The 21,691-nt window shown below is 49.5% G+C and overlaps 1 protein-coding gene across 1 annotated transcript; it reads left to right on the top strand.

The window, feature by feature from the left end:
* Window positions 1-4,223: 4,223 nt before the first annotated feature.
* LOC149357273 (uncharacterized) lies at window positions 4,224-19,809 on the top strand. The gene is made up of 4 exons (XM_089576554.1): window positions 4,224-4,292; window positions 5,944-6,106; window positions 18,814-18,951; window positions 19,703-19,809. Exons 1-4 carry the CDS (start codon window positions 4,224-4,226, stop codon window positions 19,807-19,809), a joined length of 477 nt encoding a protein of 158 aa, XP_089432680.1.
* Window positions 19,810-21,691: the final 1,882 nt, after the last annotated feature.

Genomic DNA, 21,691 nt, shown 5'->3' with positions numbered 1-21,691 from the left:
TTGACGAAAGCAAAAAACGTTAATAGAAAAACGAAATGCAATACTATGCCGCCGCGGTGGCTCAGTGGCTACGGCGCTCGGCTGCTGACCCGAAAGACGCGGGTTCGATGCCGGTCGCGGTGGTCGACTCCCTGGAGGCGAAATTCTAGAGGCCCGTGTACTGTGCGATGTCAGTGCACGTTAAAGAACCCCAGGTGGTCGAAATTTCCGGAGCCCTCCACTACGGCGTCTCTCACAGCCTTAGTCGCTTTGGGACGTTAAACCCCATTAACGAAACCAAACCAAACCGAAATGCAATACTGCCGTCTGGTGATCTGTGGATACATTGATTGTCATAGTGAAACCTTACAATTATATAAAAAATTGCTTTCATGATTGGTTTACCGTTCAAAAATGATTTTGTGCAGAATTGTTGGGTATGGCACATCATGAGTCCACGCCATGCAGCCTATCTGAACCACAGGTGTGTACGCCGACGCATGCCGCCTGCGCGCGAGATACCTTGCAACGCAGCATCAGCTGCTCTTTGAGAAACTGTAGATTTTGAACGTGTTTCATTTGAGTACCTGAAAACACAGATACAGGAAACTTGGTATGCAAGGGCGCAAGTGGAAGCGCTAATAGACTGAGACAGGATTGAAAGGGAACACTAATATCAAGCAAGTCATTCCCTGAAGACTGATAATAGGTGGTACGTTTTACACGCACATGCGCCTCTTTCTAGGCGTGCTAGAACCGCAGGTTTCAAAGTGTGGAGCTTCCTTTTTTTTGGGGTGGTGGGGGGGGGGGGGGGGGATTGATGTTCTTCTCAAGTGCCCTGTTATCCCTGTGCAATAGAAGTGTAGAAAACTGCATTTCCCTGAAAGGTACGCATACCACCATACCAGTACAGGGCATCATCTGGTTCAGACTATGTGCTATAATTTTTATATGATGTAATTTCTTTTTATTTAGTATATCTTACCATTGCTAACCCCTTCTCCATCCACATCTCACCAGTCTGTCCTCAGAAAAGCGCAACACTAACTCTGACATGAGCCCAGAGCCTCAGAAACTTTGCGCAATTGCGCAACTAAGAGGTTTACGAATCGGGTAGCTTTAGAAATCATTTAATGTTAGAAACTTCTATTGAGATAGCATTCAGGCTGTCATCTTACAAATAAGTTCCGGCTTCCCTGTCACGAAATTCTCCGATTGGTCGAGAGAGATCACGTTACCTTGCGACGTCATGATCACATGTCCCCCATGGCACTTGGCAACCTGCCTATCGTGTTGTTAGCTACCTACCCTCCCCCTCCCCTTTCCTGTGGTAAGTGGAACTGAAGGTAATTCAAATAAACTCAATGCAGCTGCCACCTGCCCACAGTGGCGCTGTGCATGAGACTTAGAGAAACTAGGGAAGAGCAGTCTAGGTTTGTCAAGCCCCACCTGTGGCTGTGTTTGAAGCGCATCGCTTAGCCGCTGCACCACTGCCCAAGTAGTCGTATGAGGATTCCCCGAGATCTACGAACGCGATTTAGAGGGCCGTGACGTCATCAACACAGTAGACCAATCATAGGGCACCGCCAAATTTGAAAATCTGAGGAGTCCCAAAATTTTGCAAGTGGATCCAGCACAGAAAATTGAAAAAGGTCTACAATAGGTTTTTTTAACATTTTGGTTTGATAATCACAACGCATTCCATAGAGTCCCCTCGCTTCGATGAAAAAAAAATTTCAAAATACCAAGAAGGGGTATTTGCGCAAAGAGAAAGTGCAAAATCAGTAAACCGAAACCGAAACTGTGGTTCGACCAAACGATGACGTCACGACAGCCCATCCTATGGACGTCACGGACACTGTCACAACATATCGTGTCCGCGTTGATTGCATAAACTTGCGACTGTAAGTGAGAGCTTGAATCAATATTTGTCTGAAATGACGAAAAGCCAACTCGAAATTCTCGCCAGAAAACGCAAAGTTAATATCAACAGCCGTACGTTCAATGACGTCACGCAAACAAGGTTGTCCGCGAAATCTCCCGGATTGATGCCACGAAACGAAAAATGTTAAATTCATCCGCCCCGCTGCGAAATTGGGCACAAAGGACCAGAAAACTGCGAAGAATGGTCCGTAAGTTTCAGTAAAATCGGAGAAGATAGAGAAAACGCTGTAGTTGTTCTTTAAATCAGCCTAGTGTAATACACTTACAAAACACGTCACATAGCGTTCGTATTGGGTACCTTCCTTGCTGTGCGCTATCGACCCTCATGGGTGGGCTAGTATATTCCCATGTGATATTCCAATGCAATCTACTCAAATATTCTAGATGATGACTCATGCATACCATATATGTCTGCCCATTCGAAAATTTTTAGTTTGAATACTAGCAATCAAGAAGAAAATAAAACTTGAAAAAGAAGGAAAGAACCTAAATGCTATCGCATTAAAGCAAAAATATCATATTACAGCCCCACAGGGGAGTGAAACAAGCAAAAGTGAAAATAGAACAGCTTCGTTTCCCGATGACGTAAAACACTCGGCCATCGCCGCAGCCTCTCGCGCTGCGCATTGAAAACCACCTTCTTCATCTTTCATCGTTCTGTCATACTATTCCAAACGCATGGTTGCATTTCACAGCCGCCGCGGCCGTATAATGGAGTGGCATCAGTCCAGAGATAGAAAGGCTCTCCTGTGCCACTATGGGAGCTTCATGTAGCCGCACACGAAGGTCAGAAGGCGGCCAGTGCGGCCGAAGTCGTCGGTAACTCTGCTAAAGACCGGGCGACCGCTGCGGCGCCTCAGGGTGCGAAAGCAGCGAGGGTCGATGATTGCGTCAAGCAGCTCGAAAAAGAGAAGTGGCTGAACGCTGCGGCGCGTAATGCATGTAAATCACCTGAAGCGGCAAGGAAAGCCGAGCGCGCAGTCCGGGTAGAAAAGCGGCTGATCACGGAGGCTTCTCAAGCCGCGAGAGCAGCCGGGCATACCATGCGCGCTACCCAGATCGAAGAACGGAAGTGGCCGAAAGAGGGAACACGTTCAGAAGCCAACGGTCATGGCCGAAGCCGGTGCGTGGCTACCGCCATCTATGAGTGGCCCTGAAAGCCTCGGCGTCTTTACTGAAGTGCATTTTATGCCTACATCTACTCTCGACGACAGGACATACCGCAGTTTTCTTATTGCAGGTTTTAGACAAAATCAACCGCAGAGCACAACTGAGGTACTTTAACTTCCAACTTGGCAACAGCCGCCCTTACGCGACAAACATACACATCAAAGTGTTCGCAGCCATCCCATATGCTTGCTGCGTCTGGGAACAATTCTCAAGAATATCACCCGATTGCATGCACCGTTCAAGTGGCCAACACAAATGCTGCGTTGAAAAACCACCTTGTAGCATCCGATAGAGCGAGAAGTTACTCAGGTGTTAGAAAACTTCTTGCAATGGCTGCTATGCTGCTTACCTTGCGAATTAGAAAATATCCAGAAACTTTTCAAGGGACAAAAGTATGTCGTAAATGAGGGCAATGAAGCTTACCCTGGACTTTCCGAACATCACGAACATATAGGCCGTTGCACTGACAAGGGCCTCACTCGAGTAACTGCGAAAGGAAAACAAAAGCACTTTCGCACTCAGCAATGGAGTCCCTCCGCATAGAGGCAACACGTCATCAAGAATTATCGGGACAACTGAAGGAATGATATTCATTTCTAATTCTATTCCACTTCTATTCTAAATCTATTTAGATTTTTATAGTTGAGGCTATTTTAAGTGCCAATACTGACCTATTGGTTAGCATTTGATATTTTTCATTGATGACGTCACACCGTTTCGAAAAATGGAGTGTTTAGTAACACCGCCACTGTTTGGGCTGCGCCGGGATTCCGTGTCGATGAGCCATCCGAAGCTTTCACAAAAATAAACCGAACGTGGGACTATGTACACGAGATGTGCATACGCGTCCTTGCTTTCATAGTGTCAACTAGAAAATTTACTGCAACGAACGGAAATTTCGCGCACTCTTGACGCGTGTTCGTGCAACTTGACCAACAACACGCTTCGAACATCGTTGTGCAGATATCTGCGCTCATTCTCAGCGGTCGATAGGTCCGATTGCAACAGGCGTTTTTTGACGCAGCAGAGTCTGTTGGCCTCTGCGCTGAAAGCGACGGTGCTATTATTGTCATTTAGTAAACCTCTCATTGCCCATTGAGTTCAGTTGTTGCACACTCTCGCGGACTTCTATGACAAAAGGCAGCGATTTGGTAAGCGCCGAACTTGCCACCAAAGTAGATGACCTGCAGCCCAGCAGAGTGGGAAGAGAATCACTGAAATAACATGGGCTAAAACTAATGTCGTTCGTCCCTACGTTGGTCTCTGAAGCCGGGGGCTAAACATCTAGTCTTTGATATTTGCACAGGGCACGCATCGGCCCGCAATTTGATGACACAAACGACGCCTCTTTGATGTAATGATGATCATTAGTCCCGAAACGACAGAATCGGCTAGGAACTGCTGGTGTGCGAACTGATATTTTCGAAACCGGATCGAATACGTATAGTCCAGCTTCTGTAGCCATCCGAATACGAATAGTGCAGTTAAAAACAAATTGAATACGAATTGAATATAGTCAGAACTCGATGTAATCAAACCCTATTTCATGAAGCTCCCGATCTAAAGAACAAATTTTGATTCCCCGGCAAGCGCTAATAGGGTTCAATGTTCTCAGTAACCCTAAATAACGAAACAACGACCACTAAACCCGACGTGTTCCGGAATAACTCAGTAAAAAAAGTTCGATTTCTCACTTATTTTGCAACGATGTTTCGCACCTTATTGGCAGCACGCCAGCAGTAACATCTAGGCGGCCAAGACACGGCCCTGGTTTTGTTTTGACGGGGCAGCAACCCGCGCCGCTGCACAGAACAACGGACTCGGCAGTCGGCGGCGCTTCCCACGTTGGCTTCGAATCCATTTTACCATATGGCGCTTTGACGCTCAAGCGATTCGGGCCGCTTTCGTGGACTTTTCACACGGGCAGGCGCGGGTTGTCGGCAAATACGATGGCGCGGTATAGCTTTTGGGTGCCGCCAGGTTGCCATTTCAGATTTCGAAGGGCGGAAAAATATCTTACTTGACTTTACGAATTTTCCGATCTAACGAAACATTTCCTGGATGCGCTTCACTTCGTTAAGTCTGGTTTCAACTCTATTCGCATAATATTTCACTACCTATGCGATTATTCGTGCAAAACGAATATTCGTGTGAAAGAGCGGAGCACTGTAGCTGCGGCGATATGACTCGTGGAGTAAACGCTGTAGCCATCGAAAGACACAGCAGTGATCTCCGCTAGAGAGCACGCAAAACACAGTCTGTGACTGTGTGACTGCCATGTGATGCTCATAGCAAAAAGTCATGAAGGCCGCCACACGAATGGAGCTCGTCGCGGCGCTGAACGCGTAGACAATCGAGACAGCATGCTGTGCGTCACCGCAGTGGGCCTTGCTTTCGAAACAGCCGTCGAAGAAAGCTACGGCGTATCCTACTCGAACTTCGAGCCTGTTATACCTGAAAACTATTCGGAAGCCTCTGATTTAATTCATGTTGTTTCGAATAGTTTTTAACGTTCACTATTTGGTTCGTTCAGCGAATCGGTAGGAGAATCTTCGATTGGCTATTCGAAAGTTTCGAATATTAGTCGCACACCCCTACTAAGGACGCAGGTGGAGACTGCAAGCCCGCTCAAGGCAACGTATCGCGTTCAGGACACACTGTCGCTGAAAAAAAAAAACGGTGGCTTTAAAGTGTCAGTTGTTAGGGGCTCAAAATGCGGATCTCCGGCGCGGCGGTGTCGGCATCACGCATAGCTATGAGCGGAGGCCCGCACATGAGGTGGCAGCTGCATGCTCATGCCGTGTTCACTCGCGGCGGAGTCGCACTGAACATTGATTTTGCGGCCTGCAGAGGCGGCTGCTGGTGTGCCTGGGCTGCGTGTTCGTGCTCTTCGTTGTGCTCCTGACGGCGGCCATCGTGTTCGCCGTGGCGCCCGTTTCCCTGACGCAGCAGTCGCTGGTGGGCGCGCGTCGCTGCGGAGACATCCCGACCTGGGGCGACACCAGCCTCAAGGGTGAGCGAGGCCTTCGGGACACTGCGCGAGGGCGCCGCGCGCTTCGGACGTGCGACGCGAAGACGCGATAAGACGCAAACTTCCTTAAGGCTTTTTCTCGAACTGGCGCACGCTTCATCCGTAAAGAAATCTGGGCTAGTTGATATAGATCCACGATTAACAACAGCACAGCAAACAGACAGAAGGGAGACTTTGACAAGACGTTGCTGACTTCTGATCGTGAGGCAGTATTAAGGGAATCTTCAAATTGGAAATGCAATTAAAAACGAAGTGATGAAGATAAATACTATCCGCATCATGTGCCAAAATTTTTTTACTGTGCACGCCGATACGTTGGGGATATTCCTACCCAAAATAGACAAAGCTCCCTCTATTAAAAAGGCCGTCGATCAAATGCAATTCAATGAATGCACATTATTATGAGACCGTGTGATACTAGATAATCATCTGTTCTATATTCAAGCCGAACGAAAGTATCGTAAAGGAGATAGCTTCTTAAGAAAAGTTATCTGAAGGAGGTGATATCAATGAAACTACCGAATTCCTCCTCTGCAATACCAATCTTGTGCATTTGATAGTGCAACTACATTATAGGGGTGCGCATCAATTGCCAGAGTGCAAAATAAGCTTTAGAATGAAGCCTACATTGTACTGTTTGAAAAAGAACAACGCGTAGGTTGCTGGCACGAGCATAGTCTAAAATGGAGCATTCGCCCTGTCGAAGTACGACCCCCACCTTAAACATGCACTTATGAGTATTCTGAGCTGGTCTTTTAGCGCCGGAGCTCGATCTACACGCTCCAAGCATTCTTAAAACTTCGACTTATTCTCCTGCGCGGCCGATTTCTTATTAAATCGGATGAAACGACTCCCACCTTTTTTTAAATTATGAACTGACCTGAGAGAGTATAAGGAGACAACAAATGCGGGGAGTGCTTTTCAGCCAGTCGCGTGGCGGCTTCGCTTTAGCTTTCATTGTCTTTTTAGGTTTCCGTGAATGAACAGTTTCAACCGCAGACAATGTAGCCGCAAATTGGGCCCATGGAAGTAGAAATACGCGTGGACTCTTTGCTTTCGCAGGTCACTCCGCCTATTACTACGTATCACTCCGCCGATGGCTGAGTTGCAAGCCGCCACGCGACTGGCTGAAAAGCACTCCATGCTTTGGCTGGCTCCTCATACTTCTTGTGGTCAGTAGAAAAAACAAAAAGAGGCGAGAGCCTAGACGTTTAATGCAATTTTATAAAAAAAAAAAACCTGGGCCGCGCAGGACGATAATTCGCAGTTCCTAAGAATGCTTGGGGAGTGTGGAACGAGGTCCCGCGGTAAAAAGAAGGGCTTAGAATCCTCTTCAGTGCACCTTTAAGACCGCTGGGTCACGTCTGGGCGTGTGCGCGGTACTTTCGACGCTTATTAAGCTGTCCCGTGTGTGTTCGGCCGTTCACGGTAGGGTGGACGTGCATGGAGCGTCACGTTAATTGTGTTATGGAGCATGAGCTTGTGGCTTCCAGGAGAGGGATGGCCTATACGATGCCGCTTTAGTGAGACAAGTCAAGCATGTTCGGCGTGGAACGCAACCCAGTAAAGCGGCTTCACATCGATTATCGCAACAGCTCAAAGACGTGGACGTGAATTTGGACACAGACAGGACGTTGAACAGATTTTATTGAGGCTTTGCCACCATTTATATACTGTGGCAGACAGCTTCAGTTGGAAACGCACAACACTGACAAGAACCCTTAGCGTGGAAATGGTGACATATCAACGGCTGTACACATTTTTTCTTATCCATCTTTTAGAAAACTGAGTTCCTTCTCGGACAGTGCTATCGAAGCGATGCTTACGCACTTGTCTTGAAGTTTGTGAATTTCGTGAGCTTCGATTATTTCTCTTCTCGTTTTGTCGCGACTTTCTGTTAAACCTCACACTGGCTGAGAATCGGCTAGCATCCTTCTTTCTTCTTTCCCTTTTTTTCTTTTTTTCCGTGCAGTCTCTGCAGTGAATGCCGCGATGAGCGGCCACAAAGGGGCTGAGGTTGCATCTGCCCGTCTGTGATGTGTAGTGCATGCAGCAGACAAAGGGATCTTGTTGACGACCCCGCTAGCGCAAGGCATAAATCAGTTCTGGTGCTTCTTGGCGCAACCCACGTTTCTAAAGTTGTCCTAGTCCGAGTCCACAGTTTAGTTCAGCTTTGAAAGCTTTACGGTGCACAAAAAAGCAACATTCCCATGTTCTCATGAACCCATACACTCTTGAAGATGTGTGATATTTTATGTAACTAGTGTGTCCGCAAATTTTATTTTTTTTCTTCTTTTTCTCTTTCAGTGCCTCCACCGCAGCCAGAACTTGCGCTCGCTCAAAATCCCGTAGTCTCTCTTGCAGTCTCAGAAAACTTTCAAAAGAGAGCTTAATTTCAGGCCGCCATGGAGCCACTGAAATACAAAAAGGAGAAAAAGAAAGGACGCGGTTACACTGTACCTATATAAAATTCCAGACAACCTCAAGAGGGTGGTTCAGTGTGCACAAGTGAATGTCGCCTTCCCTGCACCCGAAAATCTTTGAAAGCTATGGTGCCTGTGTGGCCAATCATCTTGGCATGCATCCACTGCAGAGAGTTCGGAGAAAAAAAAAGGAAATTAAGAAAGACGTATGTGAGATCTTAACAAAAAGCCGAACCAAAACGATAAGAGAAATAATGGAAGCCCACGAAGTTCCCAAACTTCAAGACAAATGCGTAAGCATCACCTCGATAGCACTGTCCGAGAAGGAACTTGGTATTCTAAAAGATAAGAAAAAATACCCACAGTCGTTGATCTTTCATCGTCGCCATGTGCAGAGTTTTTGTCATTTTCGTGTGTTTTTACGTGAGATTCTTTGGAACAATAGAGTATAGGGAACCCGAGCTCAAGTTTGGGGGGGGGGGGGGGGGGGGGCGACGCCAGCGCCACAGTGGCGAACCGCGGAGAGTCGGGGCGTCGCCGGAGCAGCCGCCTAACGGTCAGGCTGGAGAAGGCGGCAGCGTAAGCGCGCCCCCACCGCTCGTGTCCGGCCATGACCAGCTTTGTGTGCACGTACGACGCGCGAGTTGCCCGAGGCGCAATCTTGCCGATGACAGAAGCGGTCGCGCCGAAGCGAAACGGAGCTGCCAAGGATTGTTGTGTCGTGATACTGTAACGCTTGTGTCGCGCCTACGCTTCAGCACCACTCACACGGAACACCACATTCGCACCGAAGGTCTTACGAGTGTAAAGCTAATATTGTCACGTAGTGGTGACTGCAGTTCGGCGAACGGGAAAAGAGCGAGAACGTCTTCGAAACGAAACTGTTTATTTGGGCTGACTTGCGCCCGCAAAGAACTGAATCACTCGGCGGCTGCGTAGCAACAAGCGTGCGCGGCTGTCGTCGAACAGAATGCCCGCCGCTATCGGCCGTGCTATTTTTAAAGCTGACAGCGAAATTTCGAGATAAAGCTTGGAAAGTTAGTAGAACACTCTGGAACAGCGTAGAGTCGGCTCCGCCTGGATGCGATCGATCGAGATAAATCTAGGCGCGTCTTGCGTCACAAACAAAGCGATCATGGAAGACAGTTGGGCTAGTTGGTGTGAATTCGTTAGTGACTGCGACATTGCAACTAGCGTGGAAAGCACAAGGACTGCGACAAAAGGAACCGACGGGACAGCCACGGGACGGGACAGAAGGAACCGACGGGACCTAAAACAAAGCGATAAAGCGGCGTGCCAGCAGCTTTGACAAATATTCACGGCATTACTCCCATTTCAATAAGCATAGACCCGATGCTTTAGTACATAATGCGGCCACAAACACCTAAAACGGATTGTGTAAAAATGAACACCAAGGGTGTAAACACAGCGTGCTTTAACGCTCATAATAGGGCTTCAGACGGAGGACATGGACAACTTGTGGTCGTACGCGGCGTCGCTGGGATGCAGTCATTTGGTCAGGGACGACTTCACAGTCCAGTTCATCTAGCTGACCAAGAACCTTGTACGGGCCGAAATAGCGGCGCAAAAGTTTTTCACTCAATCCGCGAATGGGCGTCCAAACCCAGACTCGGTGTCCTGGCTTGTATTCCGCGTCGCGTCTTCGTAGGTTGTAGCGTCTGGCGTCGGTCCGCTGCTTTGATCCGTAATCTGGCAAGTCTCCGGGCTTCTGCGCGTTGAAGGTAGCCGGCGACGTCGACGTTATCTTCTTTGGTAACATTGGGGCAGCATGGCGTCTAGCGTGGCCGTGGCCTCCCTGCCATGGACGAGCCTAAAAGGCGTCATCTGGGTGGTCTCCTGCACTGCGGTGTTGTATGGGAAGACGATGTAAGGCAGGATAACGTCCCATGTCTTGTGTTCGGCATCGACATACATGGCCAGCATATCGGGGATGGTTTTGTTCAGGCGCTCGGTCAGTCCGTTAGTCTGTGGATGGTATGCGGTTGCCCTCCGGTGGCTGGTTTGGCTGTAGCGCAGGATGGCTTGCTTCAGTTCCGCCGTGAATGGTGTTCCTCTGTCCGTGATGAGCACATCGGGGGCGCCAGGTAGCCGACATAGAGTTAATATAACCAACTATAATATAATATAATATAATATAATATAATATAATATAATATAATATAATATAATATAATATAATATAATATAATATAATATAATATAATATAATATAATATAATATAATATATTATAAGGTGAGCGTTGCATGAAGCGCGTGCCTACACTGTACGCGTGCCCTTTGAATATGCCGTTTTTTTTCGGCTAATTAAGCGAAAAAAAAAATCAGAACTGATTTAACGAGGCTTTACCTTTCAGATGATATTATTTGCAAAATCACCGCGGCACCTTGTCGTGACGCTTTTCACTGCTGAAAACAGATGGCGCCACTGCCGCCTTTCAGCGAAAAAACGCCGTCTGCGGGTTTTGGTTCGACGATCTCTACGCTGACAACTACGATTTCGTATCATGCACGGCTCAACTAAGTAAGTACCGTTGTAAAACTTGCTACGATACAAAAGTTACCGTACTGCGCAAGCTCTGTGTGCAGTTTCACCGCAAACGGTCGAGCGGTTGAGGCGGGAAAATTTTTGCAAGTCTTTACGATAAAAACGCACAATACGGTGTGTATATATATATATATATATATATATATATATATATATATATATGGGTTGCGAGAGCATGAAGTACTTGGCTACTTACAGGAGTATATAGCGAAGTATAGTAGTAGTAGTAAAGACTTTTAATCGACCATAATTTGCAGGCCGAGCATTTCGACCGCCTGGGCGACCAGAAGCCGCTGTTCTTCTTCCCCTTCAGCGCCAAGCCAGTCGAGCCAGGTGGTGATGGATAGAGAGGGTGGGGGGAAGGAACCCGACTGCTGAGTAGCCGGGCAATAGAAGAGGCAATGGGCCAGGTCCGCATAGATACAGGGGCAGTTGGGACAGGAAGGGTCCGATCTATAGCGATAGAGGAAGAGGCGGGACGGGGTGATAACTGCATTCATCTGAATGTGTCGAAGAAGGCGAGACTCCGGCACGGTGAGTGATGGATGAGGGGGAGGGTAAAGGCGTTTGTCGAGGCGGAGCTCAAGGTAGACCTCTTTTATGGTGCGGCGAAGGGTGAGTCTCCCAACGTCCTCCGAGGGCTTGGGCCAGGGGATCAACGGTGCCCGGAAAAGTGTGTCGCGGGCGAGCTGATGGGCCAGCTCATTGCCATCAATCCCTGAATGCCCAGGGACCCAGCGGAGGAAAACGATGGAAGGCTGCAGTGCGGAGACCGCTCGTTCGACCTCCTGTTGGAGAGAAGGGGTCAGGGTGCGTTTCTGTATGTGGTGTATAGCGGCTTGTGAGTCCGAATAGACTGTGTACTCTTGGAGAGAGGGAAGGAGGGAAAATGACTGGAGGGCATGCGCAATGGCGAGGACCTCGAGGGACAATGCGTCTGGAGGGTGTAGATACGGCCCGCTGGTGTGGGTTTCAGGAGCAGGGAGGTGTGGATGGTACAGGGCGTAGCCGCAGGAACCTCGAGGAGCCACGAAGGAGGCATCCGTGTAAGCTACACCCTGGGTATCAAAGAGAGGGGAATGGTGCTGTGCGGCCGCATGACGACGTCCGGCGTGCAGGACGGGGGACATGTTGGTCGGGAGGGGAAGGATACGAAGATTGGGGGCGGGGGTGGGAATAGGAGAGGTAAACGGGGAGATTGGAATGGGCGAGATACCCGCTTGAGTCAATAACCACTGACCCTGACGATTAAGGGAAAGCCGGGCAAGCTGCGAGTCACGATGGAGACTGAGAAGAGAACGAAGAGGATGGAAGAGGCTTGTGGCAAAGAGCTTAGTGGTAGAGGTAGTGATAGGGAGGTTGAGAGCTGCCTTGTAGAGGCCCACAAGGGCAGTCTCGAGAGCGTTAAGTTGAGTCTGAGTGAAGGAAGCGTAGGGTGCAAAGTACAAGACCTTGTTGAGGGCCAGCGCGTGGGCAACTCGGCACGCGTGAGCCTCGTGGAGACCTGAGCGTCGAGTGACCACGCGCCGCAGGAAGTAAGTTACAGAGTGGCAGGTGGTGACAGCGCGGTGAAGGGATTGCACATTCTTAGCCGCATGCAAAGGGAAGCCAAGAACTTTGGACTGTGTGACGACAGGAATGGGAGAGCCAGAAAGGTGGAGAGAGACGAAGTGGTTGTGTGAGCGCTGGTAGGAGGAATGGTTGAGAAGGAGAAGCTCGGATTTCTCAGGAGCAGGAGAGAGGCCAGCGGTGGTGAGAAAGGAGTCGATGAGATCTAGGCCACGTTGCAGGGTGTCCTGTACGCGACCGGGAGAGCCAGATGAACACCAGAGAGTGATGTCATCTGCGTAAAATATATGATGCAGGTCGGGAATTTCAGCTAGCTGGGAGGCGAGAGGGGCCATAGCGAGATTCAAAAGGGTAGGAGAGAGAACAGCACCTTGAGGAGTGCCACGGTATATACGCTTGGTTAAAGGAAACATATTTATTTGACTGGACGTTTCGATCGGAAGACCGATCTTCTTCAAGAGTGATTTTACTTTGCTGATGCTTCCCCTTCCTTCGCCTGCCAGCAAAGGGATAATAAAGTTCTACTTAAATGTTTCATCGGCATGAGTCATTTAGTGAGAAGCAAAACCTACCTCGCTTTTAACACATCTGTCCGATAATCTTCCATATTCGTATAGTCGATATTAGAGCACTGCACGGGCCTTAATTATTCACGCGTCCCGAGCCCATCAACCTTTTTCGTTACCCGCCCCAGCCCGGCCCGATTTTTTCGATATAGGCCCGAACCCGGCCCGGCCCGCGAGGTAGACATGCCCGGCTAAGGCTCGGAAACAGCCCGAGTACTAAATGCACACCGGTAAAGACAAAGCCTTTTGTTATACAAATCTCATTAAAAAAAAGCGGCTACAAAACTTTTAAAATGGAGATAATGGAGGCCTCACTGTGGGCAACGTTAAAAAAAACGTTTTAGCATTAATAAAAGAGGTTATCACAGATTTGCTCGCATTCGTAGCCTCCTCCTAACTAGTTAGGCGTCAAGGGGAAGCGAGAACGCGGAAGTGATGTTACAAAGTATGTGAGAGGAAACGCGCGACCCACTTACGATGGGCACTATCACGCATACCCACAGATACATATTTCGAGAGTAAACGCAAGCCAGCGCGCGCTAGCTGGTGTTACCACCAACGGTGCCTACGGTGCCTTGACGATGCATATCGGCGCGATAATTCTCTTTTTGTCTTTTTCTGTAATATATCTATATATAATATACACGCACGCACGCGCGCACGCGCGCGACTGCAGAATGTAACGCGTGCGCTTCACCATGTCAGAGCGCAGTTTGATCTGCGCTTATAGTACGCATGTATGTCTAACTGCGGCATGCGCTCAAATTTAAAGGGACACTGAGGAGAAATTGAAGTTGGCTCGTATCGACAGAATACCAGCTCCTGATTAAAAAACGCCACTCATACTGACAACAAAGCTCTTGTAACGTAGAAAAGAGCAAGAACCAAAATACAGGTATCGCCGTCACAGGCCAAACGCGCAAGTACAAGCATGATGACGTCATAGGACAAAACAGTGTTGCTAGAACAAATGGTTCTAGCAACACTAGGACACGAGAAGCCACGAATCAGTGAAGCGCAACCAATGCAAGCGCAAATCTCCTTGTGAAGGGCCCCGGAAATTTCGACCACCTGGGGTTCTTTAACGTGCACTGACATCGCACAGTACACGGGCCTCTAGAATTTCTCCTTTAAAAGAAATTCCAGCCGCCGCGGCCGGGGTCGAACCCGCGTCTGCTGTCCCAAAAGATGCGGGTTTGATCCCGGCCGCGGCGGCTGGAATTTCTCCTCCAAAGAAATTCTAGAGGCCCGTGTACTGTGCGATGTCAGTGCACGTTAAAGAACCCCAGGTGGTCGAAATTTCCGGAGCCTTTCACTACGGCGTCTCTCATAGCCTCAGTCGCTTTGGGACGTTAAATCCCATAAACCAAACCATAAACCAAACCCTTGACGTCGCCAGATGGCGCCACGTACCCGGCAGCTACGCGCGCGCCTGCAGCATCGGGACCAATCAGCGCCTGCTCACCGCCGTAGGCGGGCTCCCGGCAAGGTTCTAGAGCACTGTACTCCCGGTGTTCCGCTAACGGTAACAAGGTACACGGTATGCTAAAGGTGTCTATTTGCGAGAACTTCGTTGACGACTTCGAGAGCGGGATCCATTGTAAAGATGGCAAAACGCCGCTGCAAACGTAAACGAAGCGACGGTAGTCGCGGCCGCAATAGCGATAGATGCCTTCAACGTGCGGCCGGCGGTAGATCTCTTTTCGGCTGCTGCTAGGCCGCACTGCTGGCAACCTGAAATCACGGAGTCTGCGTTACGTCATGTGCACGTCACTTAGTCCTGTGTCGTCATAAGAGAATCCCAAGTTTGAATCAGAGCGGCGGGAAAAACTTTTTCAACTTCGAATCCAAATTTCTTAGAAATAAATGCATCCTTCACTGCCTGCCAAGTGGCAACAAAGCCATGAAATGCCGAACTATCGAATTTTGCTTTAAAAAAAATAATAATAGAGCTCTCCTCAGTGTCCCTTTAAGGAACGTCACTCTGCAGTTAGACGTGTGCCTCGCGTCATTTACACGTTTGCGTGCGTGCAATCACGATGCGCTCAACGCAAGCGCCCTTATGTAGAGCTTACTGCGGCCATCAGCTATTGAAATCACGTCATTGACCTCGCAAAGTCTGGTCGATGGCGTTGCGTTAAAATTCGCCCGGCCAATTCTGTGTAACCAAACCTTCCTCCGGCCCGCGTCGGTTTTCGATGATGGGATCGCGCAGAACCGCTTTCCACTGTCGTGACGGTTCTTGCACCCGAAGGCGCAGCAGCCCGTCATGCCGCGCAGATAGTCGGCTTGAAGTTAGGTGACTGACACACGTTCCGAGCAAAACAAAAGCCGCTGTTCTTCACAGCAAGCAAAAGCACAGTGTCCGCAACGACGCCTGCCGAACCTACGGTGCGCGGTTGGAGCGGACAATATGGCGTCTGCGGCCGCGAAAAGCGCGGGTTTAAAGGACTTTTGCGCGCGAAACCATCGACCAATGGGAAGAGGCGACGGGCGCAGAAGAGGGAGAGGCGGCGTTCTGCAAAGCTTGTCGTTACTTTAAAAAATTCCAGGGGCTTTAAATGTTCCCCCCTCCTCGCGCCCGCTGGCGGAGAGCGGAGCGCATAAGCGTCAGCGCGGGTGACAGTTCCCGAGCCAAGAGGGCCGTTTCCCCCGCGCGCGCAGCAATCACGCCATCCATGGCGCTCGTGTCGCTGCGACATCGGCGCCCTCCTTTGTTAGTTAAGGCAACTAACTATGCTAGGGCGGGTGCATCGCGGGGAAGCCAACCACTTGGGAACGGCGGAAGCAGGTCCCCACATCCTCCAACCTTAAATAGACCCCCGCGCCTGAAATTACATGATATGGAGGAGTCTCCTGGACTTCATGCACTTGAAGCAGGTCTTGCGGCGGAGGTCACGCAGACACCGACCAGGCAGACTTCCGCGGTGGACGCAGACTTCCGCGGTGTTCCGAAGGCGGCGTGAAGGACTCCGCTGGAACGACTCGCATGGCCCGTGGAGTGCATGTCTGCAGGCCTGCGAAGAGAAGGCCGGTTGAAGACTGCAGGCCAGGATAACAGCAGCCGGAGGTGAATGCCGAGTCGTGTCGCCACGGCTGCCCCGGATGGATGCGCTAAACAGGATAGAGGCCGATCTGTAGCAGCATGCGGCAGCGAGACGATGTGCATAGAAGAGCAAGCCTGGGCGGCTCCACGAGATCTGCAAGGCTTCGAAACACATTCCGCATGCCTTTAACGTAGGTTACAGGAGGGGAAACGGCGTCAAGAGCATCGTGGCGCAATGCTTAACTCAATAGCAAAATGTGTCGGGTCGCTGTGCAAACGCAAAGTTCGAGTGAACAAAGCCCTTTGTTGTGTTGAACTGGGCTGCTTAGTTCGTGCGAGGTTACAAAACGTCGGGCAGCAAAAAGCGCCCCCTCTCAGCACCGCGGTCCGGTAGCAGTGTCTCTTCTGACGTGATGCAGACAGCTCTGAAAAGCCTTAGGCCTAACTGCCACTCTGACAACGACCGTAAATAAAAAAGAGACCCCAAACGGGTTACGTGCGTGCAGCCGCTAGGAGACATCAGCACTGTGGGGTGGTCCTACTGCGCTCACTGCACGAAGTAGCTTATGAGCGGTCGGCGCCCACCGTATCGGATGGTGTCGGAGCGCCCGTTGCCGAGCTGCAATACCGGCAAGCTCGTAGGGGCACCCGTGGCCTCAGGCCACCCGGCCCCCAGAGCCGCGGCTCCCAGAGTGGAAAACGTGACAGCCGAGTAAAATATGTGCAGAAAACTCGGGCTACCCACCCGGTTTCCGTACTCACTCGCTTCGGGCTCGGCAACTCCGCGGGCTCTAGGCCTCGCGCTTTCTCGATGCGAACCAAGTGGTTCTCATTCTGAAGAAGCTCCGGGGAAAACTTTACGAAAAAACGTGCTGAGCATGTCGAAAAGTTAAAAGATGCTGCAACGCAATGCACCTCTCACTGAAGAAAGCATGCAGCAGTTCCTATAGATTTGCTCTAGGCCTAGCACATGTCAAGTCCGGACAAAGAGCGTTTCTGTAACCTAACAGACAATCATCCAATGGTCGAAGAGCAGGCCCTACGTTGGGCTGCCAGATGTGGGGTTTTAATAGGGGGGGGGGAAACACGCTCTCCCCGCTTAATCGCGGCTGACACAACTAAAAACCGCCGGATCTCACCCCGAGATCGCGCACGCTACCGAGCGCACACCGACCATGGCGGGCCTTGCTCTGAGGGAACAAAGGAAAGACACTCTGGCTGACACAAAGAAGGCATTCATAGCAACAACAATAACGCCAGATAGCAACAAAATACGCTGAGGAATCGAGGATGTCCGACTCACTAGCACGGTTACGAGCGAACGTTCGGCCATGCCGGGGCAAGGGGGAAACTGCAAGACCAGACGGGACGAGCTGGCGGGAGAATGTTCCCCATTCGAGGCCTCGCGCCCTCTGGCGGAGAGCGGAGCGTCGCGCGTCAGCGTCAGAGCGCGTCCCAGTTCCCGAGCCGAAGAGGGCCCTCTCCGCCGCGCACACAGCAATCACGCCATCCATGGCGCTTGTGTCGCTGCGACACCGGCGCCCTCCCTTGTTATTTAAGATTACCGACTCCGCTGAGGAGGGCACATCGCGGGGAAGCCAACCAAAGGGAGACGAGGGGAAGGTCCCCCACACGGTATAAAAGTGAATATGAAGAAATCATGTCAGTAGAATCTGAAAGGGCACCGTAGTTCGCAAAAGGCGGCGTAACATTGGAAGCAGCAAGGGAATAAATAAACGATGATTATGAACCATGCAACGCGATTGCTCTAAATACTACTTGTTGCTTCTTGAATTAAGCGGTCATTGATTGCATTGTCTTCACTAACTTAAGGCGAGAAATAGCGAAAGGGCCGGGAAGGTTCTCTTAGGGATTTAACTGCCCTATGAAGAGGTAATTAAAAAAAAATTCAATCGCGGGCGACGTGAGAACTGACAAAAGGTATCTTTAGTAATCGTTATGCTATGAAGCACCAACGTGCAGTAACGCAAGCATATAAATGCAGCTCAAAACTGTGGCTATGCCTAAGCTGAAAAACGAGATGCGAAACGAACAAGACGGGGGAAGCAGACTGAGGAGCCAGCCCCGCGGAGCAGCTGCTGCGCCGGTCACGTGACACCGCGACGTCACGAACGCACTCCCGCTCCGAGCCGGTTCAAGGTCGTCCCGCCACAGACGATTGACCTTGGGAGACATGGCGTAGTAGAGCTTGCGCTCTAATACAAACAAAAATGGAATCGAGAACATCCAGGCTTTCAGAAAGCTTTAGGGAAATGGGCGCCTCTTTAGCACTGAATTGCATTTTAGAGCGTGCACCCCCACTGCTATTTACACAGTCGTAGTAATATGCCCTGTTTCACTTTTCGGTTACGGTTGTCAAAGAGGCGAGAAAGTTTTGGTGCAGTGAATAAAATATCTGATTGAGGAGAACCTACGTAACTGCGGTCGCAACGTTCGTTTCTGCAGTTGCACAGGCGGGAACCATTGTTGAGGAAGCGACTCCTCTCCTCTTTTTCAGACAATTACCTGCTCTGTGCACAGAACCTCTGCGCCAAGGCGACGTGCGGTCCCTTCAACGACAGCGTGTGCGCCATGAAGTCGCCTTCTTTCGACGACAAGTGCACGTGCTGCGACTGGTGCCTCGTCCGAATTGTTGGTGAGCACATGCTCCCCTATCGGAAATGGACACAGAGGGCGAATCGTAGTTGCTAGAGCACCGTACCGTGTTGTAAGGGCACACAGACTACTTTCACTGCAACCGAAGATTTTTTTTAGCTAGAATAGGTCAGAAGACGAAATACAGGTAGCGCCACCACCAGATAGTCTTCTCGTCGTGGATCTCTGAGGCTAGGTTAGGCTGCCAATAATTTTTAATTGGTTAATACGTTATGGCGGGCTAGTTGGTTAAGCATCTTGAATAAACAGCGCGAACGAAGGCGAGCACAAAAGACAAGGAAACGGACGACACAGCGCTCACGGAGTCCCTTTGGGCTTGACGTATTGAGTTTGAGTCGAGTGGAAGGAAAAAAGTTCCACATTTAAATTGAATCGTCTCAGTAATCAATACGTATTTTGATCGCAAACAAACAGCAGTGTTGCCAAAAAGCGCCACAGAATGGATTTTCCCTTAAGACAAAAATGAAATCACTTTGTCCTCAGTGTTCCTTCAATATGCGAGAATTTCTCGTGGAAGCTTTGGTCCGCCGCGCCGTGGCCTCCTGAGACTTGGCCGTGGAAGGGACAGTGGCTGGTTCAAGATACGAACGGATTTCGCTTTCTGCGCGTTGGATAAAGTAACTCCACCGAAAGACACATTGTTTCTTTCCGCTTTGATAGAACACTAAGCTGAACCGAGAGGTGCTTTCTACTTTTACCGCGTAGACAGTAACCCTCGGAACTTCTCGCAGCCTGCAAACGCAGGGAGGACTTGGAAGGCGGAGAAGAGAAGAGCGTCGAGCGGTACTTCCAGTGCCAGCGGCCCTGCTACCCTCTGCGGCCTCGCAAGTCCGTGTAGTGCAGTAGGTGGCTTCTGTACACTTCAATTCAGAATGAAACTGTCTCGGCGCATCATTATCTGCAGCGATGTAAATCTCCTTTGTTACACATATATTTCTCCTCTTTGAAGTATGTTAAGACCTTAGCAAACGAGCTTTTTTGCATTTAGACTGCGTCCAAATCTGGCAGCAGTGGTTGGTATCGAAGACGTGACCTCACATTCTGTTGCAGAACAACAAATATCCTCTGAGCAACGACGTTTGGTGAGATGTCGCATTGCCGAAATACAGGAAACAATAGCAACAACCACAAAAAACTGCCCATGGCGATCAATGTAGTAAGGCCATTGTGCAGGGTGTAGAAGAGGAGAACATCCTTTCTGCTATGCATGTGGAAACGGTAGTCAATCCAATAAACTCTTCGCGGCGTCAATCAGCCTCGTGTTTAACCGCTCCAACTTTCAGGCATTGAAGTCTTCTTTCTTTTTTGAACTCAGAGCACAGCTACGTCACTATGGATTCTTATAAATGTCGGAATATTTATCCGGAGCCCTCCACTACGGCGTCGCTCATAGACTGAGTCGCTAAAACCAAACCAAATGTTGGAATGCAGTCACGCAAAGAAGATTCAATTTTTTTCCTGTCTCAAAAGAAAGGGAAGAACACATTAGAAGGGAGTGCAAAAGACTCTTCATCAGTCAGTTCCATAGTAATTTTAAATCATAGCCGACGGTCGTCAGGATGAAATTCCTGGGAGTGTTTAGGGTACTTTGTGGCGTTCCAAAGATACATCTGTGCGCTTATGTTTCAGTATCTTTAAAGGTGCACTGAAGAGGAATCTGAACTCGCCTTTTTGCCGCGGGAACTCAATCTACACGTTCTGAGCATTCTTAGAAACTTCGATTTATTGCCCTGTGTGGCCGATTTCCCTAATTAAATCGAATTAACGTCCGGCTCCCGCCTTTTTTTTAATTTTCCCCCGTACGGTGGGCGGAGTGGACCAACGCGCGGAGTGCCTTTCACCCAGTCCCGCGACAGCTTGCCGCTCTGCCATCGGCGGAGTAATACGTAGTAATCCGTAGAACCAAATAGTCTCCGCTTATTTTTATTTCTGCGGGCTTATTTTGCGGCTATATTATCTGCGAAAGAAACTATTTATTCACGGAAACCTAAAAAACAATGATAAAGTGAAAGCAAAGCCTTCACGGAGCTGGCTGAAAGGCACTCTACGCGTTGGTCGACTCCGCCCACCGTACGGGGGAAAATTCAAAAATAAAGGCGGGAGCCGGACGTTAATTCAATTTAATTCGAGAAATCGGCCACACAGGGCAATAAGTCGAGGTTTTCAAGAATGCTCAGAACGTGTAGATAGAGTTCCCGCGGCAAAAAGGCGAGTTCAGATTCCTCTTCAGTGCACCTTTAAGGACTACAGAGGCCATGGTTCTCCATAGCAAAAGTAAGAACATGCCAATAAAAAAGGACGCCAGGCCAAGGGCACTTTCTACATAATGTTATGGAACGTGTGTTTACAGGAGATACTCATGGACTGTATTGCTAAGAGCTGGGGATAAAGGCAAACGTAGGAAATTTTAGTAATCTCTGATTTGCTGGTGACATTGTCCTCCTGACCAACTGTGCAAATGAGTAGAGCGAACGGTTCAGAGCCTAAGCACTGAAAGCAGAATGGTGGCGCTAAAATTTGGCATGAAAAAAAAGCTGAAGTAATGGTCAACAAAAAGGGAATTCAGTGAAGAACGGGTTGTAATAGGCAGCTGAGTATTGGAAGTGTTGAGGAAATACCTCTATCTAGGGCAAGTATTGACTGCATATCCGGAGGATAAGAGGGAAAAACCAAAGAAAATAAGAACAGGATCAAGTGCGTTTGGCTAGTATCCTCAGGTC

Source organism: Amblyomma mixtum, chromosome 3, assembly GCF_055824585.1.
Source record: "Amblyomma mixtum isolate Tamu chromosome 3, ASM5582458v1, whole genome shotgun sequence".
Taxonomy (NCBI): domain Eukaryota; kingdom Metazoa; phylum Arthropoda; class Arachnida; order Ixodida; family Ixodidae; genus Amblyomma; species Amblyomma mixtum.
This window is presented reverse-complemented; position numbering and strand designations above follow the sequence as displayed.